Source organism: Peromyscus maniculatus, chromosome 5 (assembly GCF_049852395.1).
Source record: "Peromyscus maniculatus bairdii isolate BWxNUB_F1_BW_parent chromosome 5, HU_Pman_BW_mat_3.1, whole genome shotgun sequence".
Classification (NCBI taxonomy): Eukaryota; Metazoa; Chordata; class Mammalia; order Rodentia; family Cricetidae; genus Peromyscus; species Peromyscus maniculatus.
Window position 1 is genome coordinate 73,870,444 of NC_134856.1, and position 22,042 is coordinate 73,892,485.

General features: G+C 40.4%; 1 protein-coding gene across 46 annotated transcripts in view; it reads right to left on the reverse strand.

Annotated features, from left to right (window-relative positions):
• The window catches only part of Mllt10 (MLLT10 histone lysine methyltransferase DOT1L cofactor), a 171,156-nt gene that overhangs the window by 138,932 nt on the left and 10,182 nt on the right, over positions 1 to 22,042 (reverse strand). The window contains exon 2 of one of the 46 annotated variants that reach the window (XM_042278052.2): positions 7,318 to 7,368. The exons of 42 other annotated variants lie outside the window; for them this stretch is intronic. In XM_042278052.2, the coding sequence (XP_042133986.1) occupies positions 7,318 to 7,323 (6 nt within the window). In that variant the 5' untranslated portion in view covers positions 7,324 to 7,368. Of the gene's footprint in view, positions 1 to 7,317; positions 7,369 to 16,140; positions 16,231 to 22,042 lie in introns of those variants that run through there. 3 more of the 46 variants (XM_076572670.1, XM_042278056.2, XM_076572668.1) reach the window with 3 other exon arrangements.

Genomic DNA, 22,042 nt, shown 5'->3' on the forward strand with positions numbered 1-22,042 from the left:
AGGAGGACTGAGCCAAGTTAAGGCCAGCCAGGGTTACGGTGATTTAAAGGCCAGCCTCTGCTATATAGAGATCCTGTCTCAAAATTAAAACAAAGCTAGAGATGTAATTCAGTTGTAGAAAACTGGGTTTAATTGTTCAGCATTGTAAAAACCAGCATTGCAGAATAGCAAAAGGAGGAAGAGAGAGAGAACTATAATATATTAAAAAAAAAAAGGAATGCTCAGAGAACTCAGGAACAAAACAGGAGGCTCAACTGGAAGACCTACTGATGCAGATCTCTAATCATAACATTGTAAAGGCAGAGACAAAAGGACTGCCACAAGTTCAAGGCCAGCCTACTCTACAAAGCACACTCTAGGCCAGCAAGGGCTACACAAAAAACTGTCTCAAAAAAAAAAACAGTAAAACAGAGCCAGGTGGTGGTGGTGGTGGCAGCTGCGGCGGCAGCACATACCTTTAATCCCAGCGCTTGGGAGGCAGAGGCAGGTGGATCTCTGTGAATTCAAAGCCAGCATGGTCTACAGAGTAAGTTTCAGGACAGCCAAGGCTACATAGAGAAACCCTGTCTCAAAAAATCAAAAACAAACAAACAAAAACAAAAAGCAGAAAGGAGAGAGACCCAAAATATAAATGTGATCAAGTACTGGAAGAAAAAGCATTCACTGTCAACACAGAACTCTATCTTTATATATGCAATTGATACGGGCAGACTGTGGCAGCCCAGCACCCGCAAGACTCTAGCACAGCGGCAGGAGTACCTGTGGGTCAGGGTTCTCAAGCAGGAGAACCACCCTAAACTGGGTTACTGGAGGCCCAGGTGAGATGGATTATGTATGTGAGGTAGTCAACGTTCTGGGCCCTTCCTTCTTTCTGATAGATTTTTTTTCCCCACTTTGTTTTTTCAAGACAGTGTTACAACCCTGACTGTCCTGGATCTCGCTCTGTAGACCAGGCTAGCTTCAAATTCACAGAGATCCACCTGCCTCTGCCTCCCGAGCGCTGGGATTAAAGGTGTGCACCACCACTGCCCAGCTTTCTGTCAGGTATTTTGTCTCAGAAACAAATAACTAACATTAAAATAGCAAGCAGAATTCATCATCAGAAAACATACTTTGTAAACATAAGGAGGAAAGGCTGGTAAGATGACTAGGAAACCTGGAGAGCGGAGTTCTCTCTCTCTAGAAACTGTGTAAATATGAAAACACAAAACTCCACACGTATCCTCTGGCCTTCACATGTTTGCTATGGCAGCACCACAACATGTGTGCAACACACATTTACAAACATACAAATAACAATGACAACAACAATAAACAAATTGGGCCAACAAGATAGCTCAGCAGTAAAAATCCTGTTGTTCAGTTGGAACCTCCAGCTAGCCCCCTGCATGATCAGGAAAGCCCCATCCCTCTCCTCTCTCCCCTGCCGCCCACCCCCACCCCCCCTCTCCCTTTCTCCCTCTCCAAACCCCTCCCTCTCAGAGAATCTCCAACAAAGAAAAGGCGCCAAAAAGACCAGTTCCACATTCAACTTCGTCCCCTGTCTCTGCCTAAGCATTCCAGCTTTTGACCATATTGGCACCCACACAGCTTGTGGTGGACACATCATCACCCCTTCCTTGCCTACAGGCTATATAATCTCCCTGCTTTTGCTGTGGGATGTTAATGTATGTCCTGTGGGAGCCCTTCTTGGGTTCCTTGTGGCGTTGCTCAGCAGGTTTGCATAGAGGATGATTAGGACCATGGGCCTGAGTGCAGGTGTCTGAGATGGTCTGCACTTGGCTGTACTGGGGGATGGTCTGTATGTCAAGTTGCTCTGATTGGTCAATAAATAAAACCTGATTGGTCGTGGCTAGGCAGGAAGTATAGGCGGGACTAACAGAGGAGAAATAAAAGAACAGGAAGGCAGAAGGAGACGCTGCCAGCCACTGCCAGGACAAGCAGCATGTGAAGATGCTGGTGGGCCACGGGCCGCGTGGCAAAGTATAGATTTGTAGAAATGCGTTACTTTAAGATGTGAGAACAGTTGACGGGAAGCCTGCCACGGCCATACAGTTTGTAAGCAATATAAGTCTCTGTGTTTACTTGGTTGGGTCTGAGCGGCTGTGGGACTGGTGGGTGACAGAGATTTGTCCTGACTGTGGGCAAGGCCGGAAAACTCTAGCTACATGTTTTAATTCTGACACGCAGCTTCTCCGGCCTGGATCTCTGGGACTGGAGAACCCTCCCAGGAGTTAATTTGCTCAAATAAACCTGTTGTTATACTTTTTCAGTTTGGCTTGATCTGATTTACTGCGTGGGTGGAGAGATCTATTATCAGGTTACAGAAAACCTATTACTTGTCATCAAATCTGATGACCTGAACCAACCAAACCAAGGGACCAACATTGTTGTGAGAACTGAGTCCTACAAAGATGGAAAAAACTGACTCCTGCAAATTGTCTTCTGACCTCCACAAGCACATTATGGAAATGTGTGTACCCACACACATATGTACACTGGATGGGTGGATGGGTGGATGGGTGGGTGGGTGGATGGATGGATGGATGGATGGATGGATGGATGGATGGATGGATGGAAGGAATTAAAAGAAAATGAGTTTAGGAGATGGATTTGATAGCTGTACTTAACGAGGATCTGAGTTCAGCTCCCCCAGAATCCATGTGAAACAAGCTGGGCATGGTAGCACAAGCCCAGAATCCCAGTCCTGGGGAAAGGGATCCTGGAGGATCACTAGCAGACACTAGAGGTGTGTGTGTGTGTGTGTGTGTGTGTGTGTGTGTGTGTGGTGGTTCACACCTTTAATACAAACACTCAAGAGGCAGAGGCAGTCAGATCTCTGAATTCGAAGCCAGTATGGTCTACATAGTGAGTTCTAGGACATTCCAACTATAGAGTAAGACTGTCTCCAAAAAAAAAAAAAAAACACCAAGGAAAATCTCCCCACGCCACCCCAACCAAGACATGGTTTCTCTGTGTAGCCTTGGCTGTCCTGTAACTCACTCCACAGACCAGGATGGCCTCAAACTCAGAGATCTGCCCAGTTAGGTGTGGGATTAAAGGTGTGAGTGCTAGGATTAAAGGCATATGCCACCACCACCACCCAGCTAGGAAAATTCATAAGATCTTAACATGAATTCTGCAGCTCAAGCACACATACACATATATAATGCATAAAAATTCAGAAATTACACACTTCAAATGTTTGAACTGTATAGTTTATTAATTGTATATTAAAGTAATTCTAAAATAAATTTAAGTTACTTGTAAGTCTAAACTACATAAAAATAATGGCTAACACCTGTATGTAATTCCCAGCACTGAAAAGGCTGAGACAGAAGGATCTCTGGGCTGTGCTAGCCAACCAAGCTGACTAGCTAAAAAGGTAAACTCAAAGTTTAGTGAGCAACTCCATCTCATTAAGCACGGTGGAGAAGTACTGAGGAACACACAGAATGTTGATCTCGGGCCTCCATTCATACACAAATATACATACAACAAAAACATAGATAATTTGAGCCATAGTATAAATATAAAACATGTACTTTTAGATAAACATGATACATTCAACAAAGACCTCATAAATAAGTCTATAAAGTAAGATATAATTTTAAAATTGTTTTGAGACAGGTTCTCATTATGCAGCTCTGATTAGCCTAGAACGTACAATCTAGACAAAGCTGGCCTGAAACTTAGAGCAATTTATCTGCCTCTGACTTCACAGTACATTACAGGTATGTACCACCCACCTGCTCAAGACACAATGGAATTAAATCATTTAGTATGCTTACTAACTACATTAGAAATATATAAAATTAATGATGCAGGATCCCACCTACACGAAAAAAGGCTGAACAAACAGACTAGGCTAGCAAGAGGGCTAAGAGGGTAAAAGTGCTCGCAATCAAACCTACCCGAGTTTGATCCTCACAACCTACACAATGGAGAGAAATAACTACCAGAGTTGTTCTCTGACTTACACACACACAAATAAGCAACAAAACAAATAAATAAATGATCTTTTTTTATAAGTTGAAAAACTAATAACAAAGTGGATAAATGAAACAGAAAAAAAAATCAGTCAGGGAAGTCGAAAAGCAAAGTCCATCAATCATTTGTTAATAATAAAGCTGAAACTGCAAGCCCTTTTTTAAGGGGGTAAGAAGAACATGATGTTACAAACCTATAATCACACCACTTGGGAGACATACAGGAAGATCATCTGAAGTTAAAGGCCAGTTTGGTCTGCATAGCAAAAGGGTGGCCAGCTAGAACTTCACAGTGAAATCTTGTCTCAAAATTAATAATAAACAGCTGAGTGGCAGTGGCAACTGCCTTTAAGCCCAACACCGGGAGACAGATGGGATCTCTGTGAGTTCAAGGCCAGCCTGGTCTACAGAGCTGGTTTCAGGACAGTCAGTATTACACAGAAAAACCCTGTCTCAAACCCCCACCTCCCCCCACAAAAAAAAAAAAATTCCACCAATAATCAAAAACCAGGCTGGTGATATATCCCTGTAATCTTAGAACTTGGGAGAACAGGAGCATTATTAATTGGGGGGAGGGGGGTAGACATGAAGAGATGGCCCTGCAGTTAATAGCACCACTGTTCTTCGAGAGGACCAGAGTTAAATTCCCTGCACCTGGAGATTAACAACCATCTAACTCTGCAGACACCCAGCATATAAGTGATACGCAGACATACATGCAGATAAATATACACATACAAATTAAAACTTTTTTTTTTTTTTTTGGTTTTTCGAGACAGGGTTTCTCTGTGTAGTTTTGGTGCCTAGCCTGGATCGCTCTGTAGCCCAGGCTGGCCTCAAACTCACAGAGATCCGCCTGGCTCTGCCTCCCGAGTGCTGGGATTAAAAGCGTGAGCCACCGCTGCCCGGCGTAAAACAAATCTTAAAAAATAAAAAGTGAATCCCGGGTCAGCCTGAGCTACATGACACTCAAAAATTCAAACAATTAAAAAAAAAAAAACAATAAAATCAATATCTAGCAAATAACTACAAAAATTATAAAAATTTTGATGTACATAAATGTAAAAAGATCTAATATTAACAATCTGAATCCAACAATATATCATCTCAATACAAAAACAGCATTTAAGAAAACTCAGTAGCCATTTACAACACAAATTCTCCAATAACTCATTACAATCCTCCAGTCTCAGCCTCCCAAGTGCTTGCTTTACAGCCAGCTATGTTTTCATGTTTTGGGGTTTTGTTTTCACAGTACTAGAGGTCAGATCCAAGGCTTTACATATGCTAAGCACCAGCACCTGCTGTATTTTTAATGCTTATTCTGCAGAGACTGTCCTTGCCAGAAAGACAAATTCTTGAGACAGTGTGACAGCTTTCATGTGCAAACCAAGAGCCCATACCTGAACCTTAACCTTCTTAGCCTACTGAAGTCTAGGCCATTGTATCCCCCAACCTGAGGCACCCCAGAAACAAGTACAGACCAACTCATTCATTCCTTCAGGTTTCCCTTTCCCCCTCTGCCACATGACCAACCCCAGCACACTGAAGGTTGACACTGTGGCGTGGCCCACTGCTCCCTTCTTCTAGTGACTAGTGAATGTAAAGATATTTTTAATGACAGTTTATGTCCTGACTTGTTGGTACATTTTAAATAATAAAACCTGTATTGGAAAACAATATGATAAACATCATTAATAAAAAGCCAACAACATGCTGGGCTTGGTGCCACAAGCCTTTAACCCCAGCACTCAGGAGGCAGAGGCATACAGCTCTCTGGAGTTTGAGGCCAGGCTATTCTATGTAAGTGAGTTGAGGTCCAGCCAGGAATACAAAGGAAGACTATGTCTCCAAAAATCAAAATTAAAATCAATTTCAGAAAATTTAGAAATTGTCATTTTAGCCAGGCAACAGTGGTATATAAACATACCTCAACACTCAAAAGCATTGCAAAAATGTAGCCAGTAATCCCAGCACTCAGGACTACAAGTTCAAGGCCAGCTTGGGTTACCTTTACAACAACAAGCCAGGCAGCAGTGGCACAAACCTTTAATACCAACACTCAGGAGGCAGAGACAGCCTGGTCTACAGAGTGAGATCCAGGACAACCAGGACTATTACACAGAAAAACCTTGTCTCAAAAAAAAACAAAACAAAAAAATAATTAATTAACTAGTTAATTAATTAATACCACATAAATAGATTTTTAAAAATAGGCCAAGGCTGGTGAAATGACTCAGCAGATAAAGGTGCTTGCTGACAAACCTAATGACCTGAGTCTGATCCCCAAGACCTACAAGAGGGAAACAAAAGAGACTCCCACAAATATAAGAAAAGCAAAAGAAAAATAGGGCTGAGCCATAAGCAAAGGCAAGGAGATCTCTTATGAGCTCAAGGACAGACTGGTCTACTGGTAAATTTGAGGTCATCCAAGACTACATAGTGATACCTTGTCTTTTAAAAAAGGAAAAATAAAAAATGGGGTGACATATGATGCTGCACAACTGTTAATTCCAGGTGGACATGTCCAAGATACATACACACATATATACATAACATACATACATACATACTGATATAGATACCAGGGTTCAAAACTTCACATGTCAATTCTAACACTTATCTATAGATTCAAAGCAAATGTCATCATCTCATTGATGTTTTGGAGGAAATACAGAATATGAATTCAGACTGTGCACTCTTGAAGAGAAAAAGGAAGATTAAAAGACTTGCAATTTTAACTTCAAGATTTATAATAAAAACTCTGGGCAGTGGTAGCAAATGTCTTTAATCCCAACGCTTGGGAGGTAGAGGCAGGCAGATCTCTGTAAGTTCAAGGTCAGCCTGGTCTAGAGTAGTCAGGGTTACACAAAGAAACCCTATCATGAAAAAAAAAAAAAAGAATTATAATGAATTACAAATATTTGGAACAGCTGGGCAGTGGTGGTACTCGCCTTTAATCCCAGCACTCGAGAGGCAGAGCCAGGTGGATCTCTGTGAGTTCGAGGCCAGCCTGGTCTACAGAGCAAGATCCAGGACAGGCACCAAAACTACACAGAGAAACCTGTCTCGAAGAAAAGGAAAAAAAAATTTGGAACACGTGATAAAAATGAGGCTAGATGAACAGACTAATTGAAGAAGGTGAAGTTCTCCAAGAGGGCTCACTTTACATTACAGCATGCTCTACAACAGCAATGCAGTCAAGACCAGTTTCCTACAAAAGTAACTGCATAGCCATATATAAAAACTGAAACCTACAAAAATAATGTGAAATGTGTCACAGACCTAAATAAAATTAGCAAAAAATAAAAAATATAAAGGAAATTACCTTCATGACTTCAGGGTTAGGCAAAGTGTCTTAGCTCACAGTAAGCAACAACTATAAAAGAAAACACTGACAAATTAGACTTCATCAGATTTAAATATTTCTGCTTACGGGTACAATTAAGAAAATAAATAGGTGAATTATATAGATTTGAAGAAGTATATATAAAACATTTCTCTAACAAAGACTGGTATCTCCAACACATAAACACCTTATGCAAATTAAACTAGAGAGAGAAATTAAAGAAGCTAAAGCTCTGAGCAGACTGAGAACTCAGGCCAACACACAAACCACGACATGCTCACTATCAACTGCTCACAATGACACCCCAACTATCACAATGACATGACTTCCATCAAGATGCAGTGAACAGAAGGAACTCGACTCAGCTTTCTTATATGAAATAACAAAAACCTAACAAAATGGGTAAAACAACAGCACTGGAGATACTAGACAAGAAACAAGACAATGGTACCTAGGAGACAGGAACAAATGACACGAGCCACAGAGTGCCCAGCTTACTGCCTTGGGAGAGCTTTCAGGCCGAGGAACAGGGAGGAGGTACCCAGACAGGGCCTGTGGTCTCCCCAAGTTGAGGAAATGGAGCTGGGAGTCCAAGGAAGCCAAGGTGGCTAGAGTTCACAAAGGAGACCAGCAATGAGTAGACAGCTGGAGAGAGAGAGAGAAATGAAGAAATCTACAAAGGCTCATTCTAGAACTTTTAGTTGAATACCAAATCAGCACTTACATGTAAGGGCCTATCCGAAGCCAGGAAGAATCAGAGGGAACAATGTCCAGCATTACACAAAGTGACTAATACATTCTCCCAAAAGCCAGAACATCACATCAGAGGGATAAGAAAAAACAGGAGAGGGCTGGAAAGATGGCTTGGTGGGTAAGTGTTTGTTTGCAGGGCAATCCTGATAACCTGAGTTTAACACCTGGAACCCATGGGAGGAAAACAGAACTGATCCCCAAACACTGACGTTGTTGCCCCTTACCTCCACACACTCACCATGGCATGCACGTACATTCTCACACTCTTGAACAGAGCCAAACACACACCCACATACACATACAATACATAAATACACACATACACACGCACACTCAAGCACACAGGGAAAAATTTATAAGACTAATACAAAAGCAGGAAATTCTACCCTGTAATGAAATAAGAATTAATCAAACCAGTAATGAAATGCAGATAACTATTAGACAAGTCCTTTAAAACAGTTATAATGGCTAAATAAGCAGAAAGCTAGAGGAAGCAAGCAAGTAATAACAAAACACTTAAAAATTTGGTAGGCAGTGGTGGCACACTCCTTTAATCCCAGCACTGGGAAGCAGAGGCAGGCAGATCTCTGTGAGTTCAAGACCAGCCAGAACTGTTACACAGAGAAATCTTGTGTGTGTGTGTGTGGGGGGGGGGGGGGTGTATTTAAAATTTGAGCCATATTACTAACTGCCTATAATCCCAGCACTTGAAAGGAAAAGGCAGGAGGATCCGGAGCTTAGACTACCTGAGACCCTGATTCAAAAAAAAATAAATAAAATAAAAATTTGAAATTATAAACATAAAACTCACAAGGTTTAACAGGAAAAACTGGGGGCTGGAGAGATGGCTCAGAGGTTAAGAACACCGACTGCTCTTCCAGAGGTCCTGAGTTCAATTCCCAGCAACCACATGGTGGCTCACAACCATCTGTAATGAGATCTGGCACCCCTCTTCTGTATACATAATAAATCTTTAATAACAAAAAAAAAAAAAAAAAAAAAAAACAGGAAAAACTTGTTCACAGCACATAAAACCAAGTAATGTTTGTTTATTGTACATGGTGTGATATATGCATGTCTTTGCAAATGTGTGGAATGTAGGGTGGACACACCTATGCATGTGAGCATATAAGCCAGAGGCTGACATCACATGTTTTGCTCTATGACCCTCCACCTTATTTTTCTAGACAGGGTCTCTCACTGAGCCTGGAGCTTACCAACTGGCTAGACTGAATTGATATAAAATCACAAAGATCCCCTAACTCTGCCTTTCTGGGTTGGGACCACACTTCCTGGCTTCTTATGTGAGTGCTGGGAATCCAAACCCAGATCCTCAAGCTTATGCAACAAGAACTTCACTGCTGAGCCATCTCCCCAGACCCTCAAGTAACTTTCAATAACCTGAATGAAACAAGGGGGAGAGAACTCTGAAAGGTGAACTTCAGTTAGCTTAACAATGTCAAAAAACCAAATGTATTTATAGTCAGTCACAAAAGAGATAATACAGAAAACATAAAGAGAATCTAATAGTAAACCTTTTTTTATCTGGTTAAAAATGTGGACATAGATACTGGGGAGAGGGGGGAGCGACCTCAAGTATACCCCAAGCATGTTGGCTCACACCTGTAATCCTAATGCCTGGTAGGCAGAACCAGGACAGCCACTGCAAGTTTGAGCCAGTCTGGTTTAGGTGGCAGGTTCCAGGTGAGCCAGGCCTCCATGGCAAGAGCTTTGTTTAAACAACTAGAGAGAGGAGCTGGAGAGACAGACTGTTCTCTTCTAGAGCACCCGGACTCCAGTCCTAGCACCCAAACAGCATAGTTCAGGCATCTGAACTCTAGCTCCAGGGAATCCAATGTCCTCTAGCCACCTGCATACACGTGGTAAATACACAAACACACACATATACACATAATTAAAACTAAAAAAATTATAATTATACATAAAAAGGCACCCTAATAAATATCAACTACCAGAATCCAGAAAGGTAAAAAAACCAAGTGGGGTGGCACATGCTTATCTCCCAAGGCCAAATCAAGTTCCTGGTCTACAGATCAAATTCCAAGACAGCCAGAATTACACAGAGAAACCCTGTCTCAAAAAAAAAAAAAAAAAAAAAGGAAATGTAAAACATGATAAATCATACAAGATCAGAAACAAAAAAATTCCTTCATGTAAAAAAAAATGTCATATTGTCACAAAATTAAAACTAAAACTCAAATGAGGACATAGGCACTACTTTCAAAGGACTTATTCCATACATAGTTGAATGGGAAATGTACAGCATTTGATACATGTATTTTAAAGGTTTCAGCTTGACTAGGCATTGTGGAGCACACCTTTAATCCCAGAACTCTAGAGGCAGAGGCAGGACTGATCTACACAGAGTTCCTTCCAGAACAGCCAGGGCTACATTCAGAGACTATCTCAAAATGAAAGGAAAAAAACAAGCTCAGCATGGTGTTCATCCTAGCACCTAGTAGGTAGAGGCTCCGAAGCCAAGGGCTGGAGCTGGGGATAGTTCAGTGTTAGGATATTTGCCAAGAATGCACAAGGCTATGGTTTGATTTCTAAAGTGTGGAGAGGGCACAGGTAGAAAAAAGGTAAGACAGATGTTTCAAATGAGCAAGACACCCATGGGCTTAAAATTTAACTTAAAATAGCCAGGCAAAGTGGCACATGCCTTTAATCCCATCACAAAGGAGGTCTACAGAATTCCAGAACAGCCAGGACTACACAGAGAAACCCTGCCTCAAAAAACAAAAAAATTAACATAAAATGGATCACAGATTTAAATGTAAACCACCATTTCTTTAAAAAAAAAGGGGGGGGGGAGTTGCTAGGGTCTAGCCTTACATAAAAAGCTATAAAGCTATTAAATTTAACACCAAAAGAATAATCCATAAAGAAAATACTACGTATTGGACTAAAATTTATCTCATACATAGAATCTAGATTAAAACACAAAAACAAAAACCAGAGCTGGAGAGAGACGGCTCAGCAGCTAAAACAGTGCTGGCTACTCTTGCAGAGGACCCAGTTCCTGTTCCCAGGACCCACATAGCAGATGTTGCAACCATCTGCAACTCCAGTTCCAGGGATCCAGTGCCCTCTTGTAGCCCATGGACACTGCACATGTGCAGTGCACATACACACACAAGTAGTCAAAACACTCATACACATAATAAATAAAACTTATTTTTAATTTTTATTTTATGTGTATTGGTGTTTTGTTTACATGTATGTCTGTGTGAGGGTATTGGAGCCCATGGAACTGGAGTTAGAGTTTGGAGCTGCCATGTGGATGATGGAAAGTAATCCCAGGTCCTAATGGCTGAGCCATCTCTCCAGCCCCCAAGAATAAATGAATCTTTAAAAAAATAAAAATAAAGAGAGAGAGATTTCCAACAGACAGAGACCATTACATAAACAACTATCAATCAAAATACATAGTTGTGGAGCCCACCTGCAATGGTTACATCTACAAACACTTCAGTACCTAAGGCTAGGGAACATTGTGGAAGAATGGCAGAGAGACTGATTACAAAACTAAGAGAATCAAGGAGTTCAGTGTGAGGCTGCGTCTGCTGGTAGTGCCAGGAGCTACTGCCGTAAAGCCTCACTACATGACTGACTAACCCTGAGCTCAATAAGGACAACAGACATGCCAAACTGGAGAGTGAGGGGAAGCCTATAAGGCCTCAGCCTGCACAAAGAATTACGGGCAACGGAGGAATGCTGACAGTCAGAGGCCCATAATCCCAGCATTCTGAAGACTGAATGGAAGGATCATGAGTTCAAAGCCAGTCAAAACTACAAGTCAAGAAGCTGGCTCCCAACAAAAGATAGACCAAGGATAAAGTATATTTGAAAGAGAGGGGGGTAAAAAATTCAATACTCGACTGCCCTCAAAGTTTACAGGAGTAGAAAATCCATTCTTACAAATTTTCTCATCCTATTTTCAAGGTAAAGGGAGTAAAAGTAGAGATTATGGGACTTGAACAATGGCAAAAATTAGTAAAATAAATATGAGACAATTCAGCCATGAAAGAGTGCCGTTCTAATAAATGATGGTACACCTCCAACCTTATCACATAGACGCTATTACACTTTACTTCTATTCTAAAATAATGTCAAGTTTACATTCATGAGACTGTCAGTTCAAGTCTATCTGTCTCAGAAACACACACTGAACACATAAACTAAAGCATATAACAGCATATTTAAGATGACCAATTTCTGAAGTACCCAAGTCTCAAGCTATTTTTCACAGGACCCTGAACAAAATTCTATATATTTATCTATGCCTCGCATTTCCTCTTTGATTAAGAAAAAAGTGCTACGGGAAAACTGCGAGTGATGGCACACACCTAATCCCAGCATCCGGGGGTCAATAAGCAGAGGCCAGCCTGGGCCATACAGTGAGAGAGAGAGACCCTCCCTATATTTCTTTAAAAAAAGAGGGGCCTGGAGAGAGGGCTCAGGTTAAGAGCACTGACTGCTCTCCCAGAGGTTCTGAGTTCAATTCCCAGCACCCACATGGTGGCTCACAACCATCTGTAATGAGATCTGGTGCCCTCTTCTGGCCTGCAGTCATACATGCTATATACATAATAAATAAATGAAAAAGGAAGGAAGGAAGGAAGGAAGGAAGGAAGGAAGGAAGGAAGGAAGGAAGGAAGGAAGGAAGGAAGGAAGGAAGGAAGGAAGGAAGGAAGGGGGGAGAAAGAAGAGGCTTAAAATGCTCACTAGGAGAGTTGGCTTGGCAGGTAGGAGCACTTGTTACTCTTGTTTGTGTAGAGGACATGGGTTCCATCCCCAGCACCCACAATACCAATACTCTCCCCTGACCTCAGTGGGCATCAGGCACATATGTGGTGAAGACATACATGCAGGCAAACACTTATACACAGAAAGCAATAATACAATTTTTTTAAAGATGCTCAATGGTGTATGCCAAAATCGATAGATAAATAAACAGTGCCTGCATATCTCATGTCAGCATAGTTGTTGTTGAAAGACATGTGACAGAAAAGTTGGCTTAGTGGTTAAAGAACACTTATTCTTGCAAAGGCCTGGGTTGGATTCCCAGCAGCCATGGGGAGGCTCACCACTTCCTCAGACACAGGCATACATGCAGGTAAAACACTCATACAAAATAAATCTTTTTAAAAAAGTAAATTAAAATAAAATATATAAAAAAGACTAAAATAATGCACTCCACTATATAAGCTCATAGCATATAAGCTCATGCTGTAGCCTAAGAGTGCTATGCTATTTTGCAGCTGAGAAAATGAGGCTTAGTCAGCAATAAAAAACCTGACCATGCTGGGCAGTGGTGGCGCATGGCTTTAATTTCAGCGCTCAGGAAGCAGAAGCAGGCAGATCTCTGGGAGTTTGAGGCCAACCTGGTCTACAGAGTGAGTTCCAGGATAGCCAGGGCTACATTGAGAAACCGTCTTGAAGGAAAAAGGGGGAAAAAAGATGAGAGAAAACCAGACATTTTTAGAGATTTCTTTTTTATGTGTATAGATGTCTTACCTACATGCATGTATGTGTACCACTTGCATGCCTGGTACCCACAGAGGTCAGAAATGGGTGGCAGGGAACTGAACCCAGGGTCCTACACAAGAGCAAAGTGCTCTTAACTACTGATCCGGTCCCCAGAGACCACTTTTGTGAGTACCTTAAAGAAAGTAATTTTCAGTCAGGCAGTGGTGGAGCACACACCTTTAACCCTAGCAGGCAGATTTCTGTGAATTCAATGCTAGCCTAGTTTACAAAGTGAGTTCTTGGACAGCCAGAACTGTTAAAAATCCTGTCTCAAAAAAACCAAAAAAGACAGAAAGAAGCAAAGAAAAAAGAAACAAAGAAAGAAAGAAACAAAGAAAGAAACAAAGAAAGAAAACATTGTTTTCCCTGGGGCATCATTGCATTCTAGTCTCAGCCCTCAGGAGGCAGAGGCAGGCTGGTCCGTGAGTTTAAGACCAGCATGCTCTACGCAGCAAGTTCTAGTTCAGACAGGAGTACATAGAGAGGCCCTGTCTCAAAAATAAACACAGAAATAATAAAAGAAAAAAAGAAATTGTTTAGGGTTTTTGGGTCTGCTTTCTTTTTTCTTCTTTCTTTTCTTTGGGGAAGAAGGGGTGCTGGAATCAAAGCCAGGAGCTTATTATACACATTATACTACATAAGCAATCTACAACTGAGCTACATCCCTTTACTTTACTCCTAGTCTTCCTTTAATTTTAGTAAAAATACAAACTAGTAGAAAGAAAATGTTTTGCCCTGTACTAATACTTCAACTATGGGAACTAAGTGGTATTTTAACGATAGGAATAAGCAATCCCTATCCTCCTAGGAGATAAGATTGAGAGGACAAACGGAGGAGTACTGGGAGGATGAGATCGATAAAGAAAAGGCAGACTGTGTATTGCATGTGCATACAGAAAGACTTGGAAAATTACTAATGAGGAGCTGAGCCACAGTAAGAGTACTGATGCCAAGTTTGAAGCTAGTTTAGTCTACACAAGCAGGAAAGGAATTAACAAAAACTGTGCTTTACATAGGGCCAGAAGCAACAGAACTAAAGGAGGAAGAAATATATGAACAAGTTTAAGTTTTTGGTGCTGAGAATTGAATCCAAGGATTCCCATCTGATGCTAAGTAAACACTACCACTGAACCATACCCCTAGGCCTTAGGAGGAGAATTTTTTTGCCTTAATTTTTTTTTTTTTGCTTTTAACGTTTTATTTTTTATAATTTTGGTTGTGAGCCTAGCCTTTAATGGCTGAGCCATCTCTCCAGCCCTATTTTTTTTTTTTTTATATTTTAACATTTTCTTTTTTCTTTTTTTTTTTTTCTGGAGCTGAGGACCGAACCCAAGGCCTTGCACTTGCTAGGTAAGCACTACCACTGAGCTAAATCCCCAACCCTGACATTTTATTTTTTATACAATGTCAATTGTATCACCCTACAAAAATATGAAAACTTAAGGGGTGGGGCTAGTGAGATGGCTGTTCACTTGCACCAGACCTACATTCAGTTCTCAGCACTCACTCACGTCATACTGCCTGTAATTTCAACTACAGGAACTGACCTTGATGGGCACCTGCATTCACAGGCACATACCCACCCAACACAAAAAATGTAAAAAATAACCAAATAAAGCCATTGCAATAATCTAGAAAAAAAAAAAAAAACAGGGCTTAGAGCCTCACATCAATGACAACAGAAGTAGAAAAATTAACAATATTGTTCCCCATGGATGAGATAATCAAACAAGCGAGAAGAGCAATCGCATAACTTAAATTTTACAGCAAGAAAATAGTGTCAAAAGGAATCAAAACAGCACTGTTCAAACACCTGGGGTAAAAACAAAGTAACATCAGGGCAGTGGTGGCACACAACCCCAGCACTCGGGAGACACAGGTAGGCGGATCTCTGTGAGTTTAAGGCCAGCCTGGTCTACAGAGCAAGTTCCAGGACAGCCAGGGCTACAATGAGAAACTGTCTCAAAAAAACAAAAAACAAACAAACAAACAAACAAACTAGTAGTGTTTAGGAAGTCATGAAAAAACTTGAACGATCTCTGGAGCTCTAATTTTGTTGTCTGGGGTTCTTGACCAGGTCTCATGTAGCATGGAGGCTGGGCTTAACACTTCTGATCTTCATGTTTCCACCTCCTAAGTGCTAGGATTATTAATCTATATCACTACACCTAGCTTGGCAAAATGGTTTAAATGTCAAAAATCAATCAAGTAGAATCAAATTAATGAAAAAAAAATTAGATTTGGTCATTATAATAACAGCAAAATAACTCGTGGAAGAATTAAAAGCCAAATATAGTAGTCTGAAGGGTAAACAAACATATTTATAATCCTCTATGTACTTAGGCTTCAATTTTCAGACAAGTACTTAAGGTAGTCAAGGACCTATATAATAAAGTATTAAGAGCCAGAATTATAAGCCATCTAGTGTTCATCTGTTCATAATATTCCCTTTCTTCAAACAGCACCCACCCACCAGAATCAGGGAACTGCTCTTACCCCTGACTCCAACTATGTAGCTCTAGTGAGGGCTGCAATTCATAGAACCCTCCCCACTCCAGCCAGAGGGATGGTGGGTACATGATCCAAGACAGGTCAGAGTCCTTCTCAGGATTCTTCAAAAGAGCCCCTTTTTCCTGGTAGAAGGGGCTGGGAAGATGAAAGTCAAGAGCTGCCAGCAGTCATGGTTCCAGCCTCATGTAGTAGAGAGTCTGTAGTATAAGAGAATGAAATCAACATGCAGAGAAGCAGAGACAAGAAGTGAAGTCCTAACCCCAATGAAAGGAGGAAGAGAAAACAAATACACTAATAAGATTAATGTGACTGATGTAACTAAAGACCAGATTTGATTCTGGGCTGCCTAGTATCGAGGACAAAAGAAAAACACAAAGTGTTTCACTTATCTAACAAAAAGAAGGAAATTTCCAAGGTTGATCGTTTTTTCTGATCCTAAGTAAAGATCTTCTTAGGCAGGGAACTTTATTTAATGGTCACCAAAAGGAAACAGGGATAATATAGGTAGGCAGTGCCCATGATGAGAGTGTGAACAGCAAAGGCAGATTGCAAATGCTCTCAGTTATAATAAGTAGTTATTTCTCAATCATTAAGCTAAGAGAATATGGCAGACAGCTGACAAAGTAAACTACTATTTATTGTTCCATGAAGTTTGCCAATGAAGGGGAAAAGACCAATGGTGAACATATAAAAGAAAAGCAGAACCAAAGGGAAGATTCCAATCACAAATGAGTAGGAAAAAATCAAATAGAAACTGACAAACTGAAGATAGAAGCCGTTAGCTACTACCTTCTAAAGCAAGACCTCAAAAAAAGCCTAACATGGCAGCATATGCCTATAGTATCAGTACTCAGAAGGCTGAGGCAGGAGAATTTCAAGTTGGAAAACAACTGGAAAAGTAGTGCAGGTAGTTCATTTCATTTAAAAGCTATCTTCTCTCTGCCTCAAGTATCTATTGGGTAACAATAGTGAGATACAAAGGCATGAAGCCACAAATATAAAAAGCAAAAAAATAGCTCTAAAATTCTAGACATTAAAAAGGACAGACAAGAGGTAAAGAACTTCCAAGGAGAATAGGGTGTAGCTCTGTAGCAGTGTGTGCTTAGCCTGTAACAGGCACTGGACTCGACCAGCACCAAAACAAGAAAATCTACAGACTGCATAAACTATAAATAAGACAATTCCAAAATTAATTCACCATGTGTTACATAGTTTGGAAAACAGGAGAAACTAGATCCCAGCCAATGCAGGATGGAGGAACTCATGTGTACAGTGATAGGCCATGAATATACAAGTGTTTTCTAGTAAGGGAGAAATCAGGAAGAACTAGATGTAACTGGAAAAGCAATCAAATCAACTTCATCTCTCCACTACACACTACCAGGTAACTATCTTTCTCCTCTACAAAGAAACTACAATGGTGAATTTTCTGGAGATAGTAAACCAAAAGAAATCGAGGCAGGTACCAGGGATGGTGGCATACACCTGCAACACCAGCACTCAGGAAACAGGCAGTTCAAGACCAGCCTGATCTATGTAAGGAGTTGGAGGCCAGCAAGTACTATATTGTAAGACCCTGTCTTTTAAAAGAGAGAGGTAAGTAAATCTAGGCCACAAGACAGGACAGCTGAGACAGAAAAGTGAGATCACACTAAAAATGAAGACGTAAATGGAAGCCTAGGAACAAAACAGTATTTCAGAAAATTAAAACAAAGCAAAACCTCAACAGAACTTCAAATGATTATATATAGAATTAAAAAAACAAAGTAAACTATCACATGAAAATAACAAAAGAAAAAACTGAAAGTTAAATACAAAATACTAAATAAAAATTAAGATCAATTAATAACAGAGGATCCAGGGCCCAAACTCAAAAGCATACCAAAAAAACCCTCAAATTATGAATATAAAGGATAAATGAAATTATCAAAGATATAATCCAGAAACATTTCTCTGACCTGAACTAATTTTTCCTAAATTAGCAACTTAAAAGAATGTGCGCCAGGTCAGGCATGGTGGTGCATGCCTTTAATTCCAGCACTTGGGAGACAAAGGCAGGTGGATGGAGGCTAGCCTGGTATATAAATTCCAGGACAACCAGGGCTACACAAAGAAACCCTGTCTCCCAAAAACCAAGGAAAAAAAGATTGTGTGTCCAGAATAATCACGAAAAAAAAAAAAAAGTAAACCAGTATCACAGTATCAGAATTAACCTGGATAAGAAGAAAATATTAGCCAGGTGTGATACACACCCCCTTGGATCTCAGCACTGGGAGGCAGATCTCTGCGAGTTTAAGGCCATCCTGGTCTACAATGTGTTCCAGGACAGCCAGAGCTATTAACACAGAGAAACTCGCTCTGGAGGAAAAAAAAAAAAAGGAAAAAGAAAAAGAAAAAAATATTAAAATCCTAGTTGGAGATGTAACTCAGTGATAGAGAACATGCCTTACATGGGAGAGAGTCTGAATTCAATCCCTAGCATTTGGAGTAGAGGGTATTAAATTCTGAAAGAACATTCACAAATAATTAGAAACTGACAGTACATGGCTATAATCTCAGTACTTGGGAGACAGAGGTAAAAAGATGGCCTCCAAATTCAAGATTAGTCTAGGTCATGTAGTGAACTCCACATGAACATGGGCTATAGAGTGAGACAAATAAGGCAGCATAGGCTAAATATGCATGAGGTCCTGGGTTCACTTTACAGCAGCTCACACACATACAAAGGGAAGACCAAAGTGATGGAAAGGAGAGAAAAATGGAAAAAATGCTAAAAAGAAAGCTCAATCTGCCTGGCAGCGGTGGCACACGCCTTTAATCCCAACACTCTGGAGGCAAAGGCAGGTGGATCTCTGTGAGTTCGAGGCCAGCCTGGTCTACAGAGTGAGTTCCAGTACAGCCAGGACTGTTTCACAGAGAAACCCTGACTTGGGGGTTCAAGAAAAAGGAAAAAGAAAACTCAATTTATAGACTACCATGAAGATTAACTATATAGAACTTTTTCTGGGGTTTTTTTTTGTTTTTTTGTTTTTTTGTTTTTTGTTTTGTTTTGTTTTTGAGACAAAGTCTATGTAGTCCTGACTTTCCTGGAGCTCATTATGTTGATCAGGCAGGCTTCAAACTGCCTCCTGAGAGCCAGGATTAAAGGTATGGGCCACCACACCCATCCTAACCACATTGAATTTTAAGAGGAGCAAGTACAAAATACACAAAGATTTAGCTTGGGTTTTAAGAGGAAAAAAAAAATTTTTTTTTAAATTTAGGGTCATAATAATGGCTCCAAGGGTAAATGTACTTGCTGACAATCCTGACAATCTGAGGTACCAACATAGTGTAAGGAGAGAAGGAACTTCAAGCCGTCTTCCAACATCTACATATGCATAAGAGACAAGCATGCGCACACACATACACAAATAAAAACAAATTGGTTAAAGAAAAAAATGGAGCAGAGCACGGTGGTGGACACCTTTAATCCCAGCATGTGGGAGGCAGAGGCAGGTGGATCTCTGAATTCGAGGCCAGCCTGGTCTACAAAACAAGTTCCAGGAAAGCCAGGGCAGTTACACAGAGAAATCCTGTCTCAAGGGGGGGGGGGGGGGGTATAGCATGAAATAAAATACAAAGTGAAAATTAAAAATGAATCATGAATCCATCTTCTCAAAAACATGAATGAAAATGGGTAGTGATCTACAGATGGTTTAGGGTGAAACCTTTTTGGTTTTTTTTCCCACAAGACAGGGTTTCTCTGTATAACAGTCCTGGCTGGACTTGCTCTGTAGACCAGGCTGGCCTTGAACTCACAGAGATCCTCCTGCCTCTGCCTCCAGAGTGCTGGGATTAAAGGGGTGCACCAACACCGCCCGGTTTAGGCTGAACTTTTTTAACTCATTAGATAAACAATAAGCATAAATATGAAGACAGCTAGCTTCCATAATATAAGCACACACACAAAACAAATAGAAGACATGAAAAACAGAATGAAAGTCTCATACACCTAAATCATAGTTAGAAAAGAAAACTGAATGAGTTGCCAGTATTTGAAGACAAGGAAGATAGTACATTTTTTTCCTTTTGGAGTTCAGGGTCTCACTCTGTAACCCAAGGTACTCACTATGTAATGCTACCTGTCCTCAATCCTCCTGCCTCAGCCTCCAAAGTGCTGAGGCTACAAGTGTCAGCCATCATACTTTTCTTCTAGAAAAGAACATATTCTGAAATAAAAGAACGTTCTTCTTTGGATGAAAAAAGAAGGCCAAGCCTGAAGAGAACAAGCTGCCAACTGTCTACTCAAACATACCAGAAAGCAGACTAAAATGAAATCTTACTTCCAGCTAAATAGCTATTATCCTAGAATTCAAACTAACACACAAAAGCACAATAATGAAAATGCTATTCCTAAATATAACACCAACAGCACAGACCCTGAGCACAACAATTAATAAATGGGACCTCTCGAAACTGAGAAGCTTTTGCAGGGCGAAAGACACAGTCAATAAGACAATAAGACAGCCAACAGAATGGGAAAAGATCTTCACCAACCCCACATCTGACAGAGGATTGATCTCTACAGTCTATAAAGAACTCAAGAAACTAGACATCAAAATACTAAAAAGTCCAATTAAAAAATGGGCTAAAGAGCTAAACAGAGAATTCACTTAACAAGAATCACAAATGGCTGAAAGACATTTAAAGAAATGCTCAACATCCTTAATCATCAGAGAAATGCAAATCAAAATGACTCTGATACCACCTTACACCTGTCAGAATGGCTACAATCAAAAACACCAATGACAGTCAATGTTGGAGAGGATGTGGAGCAAAGGGAACACTCCTCTACTGTTGGGAATGCAAGCTTGTACAACCACTATGGAAATCAGTATGGCGGCTTCTCAGAAAATTAGGAATCCAACTACCTCAAGACCCAGCCATCCCACTCTTGGGCATATACCCAAGGAATGCTGATTCATACCATAAAGATACATGCTCAACTATGTTCATAGCAGCACTATTTGTAATAGCCAGAACCTGGAAACAACCTAGATGCCTGTCAACTGAGGAATGAATGAAAAAAATGTACATATACACAATGGAGTACTACTCAGCAGAGAAAAACAATGAAAGCATGAAATTTGCAGGCAAATGGATGGAACTAGAAAAAATCATCCTGAGTGAGGTAACCCAAACCCAGAAAGACAATCATGGTATGTATTCACTCATAAGTGGATTCTAGATATAAAACAAAGAACAATCAGACTACAACCCACAGAACCATGGAGGCTATATATATAGCATGGAGGTCCCTAGGACGATTGTGGCTTATAATAAATTTCGGTTTTACTCAATTACTGAGCAAGCCTCAATGAAACATCTCACTATTAAGATAAGAATACATACTCTATCAAGCTGATATTAGAAAAATAAATTAATTAATTTTAAATAAAAAAATAAAAATAAAAATAAATAAAGAAAATGCTAAACACATGTATACCAAATAACTTCAAAATAAAGGCAAATGGGCTGGAGTGTAGCTTAAGGGTAAAACAGTGAGGACCTGGGTTCAATCCCAGCACAAGAGAAGAAGAATGCACAAAGTACAGCATCACTGTGTCTACAGTCACAACTACTTCGGAGGACCAAGGGCCCAGATAGTCCAGCATGGGCAGGGCTGCAGCTTTGGCTCACTGGTTAAGGGTTTGCTTAGTATGTCCAAGTCCTTGGGTTTAATCATCAGCATCTTTTAATCTAACACATAGGCTGCTATTCCTGTAAAATAATAAAAATTATACATACTCGTAGATGTGTACATATGATGACTACTGAAATGTGGATGGTCTAAAAGAGAGTAAGTTAATAAAAATTTATTCAGACTGTGAAGAATAAAATAAAA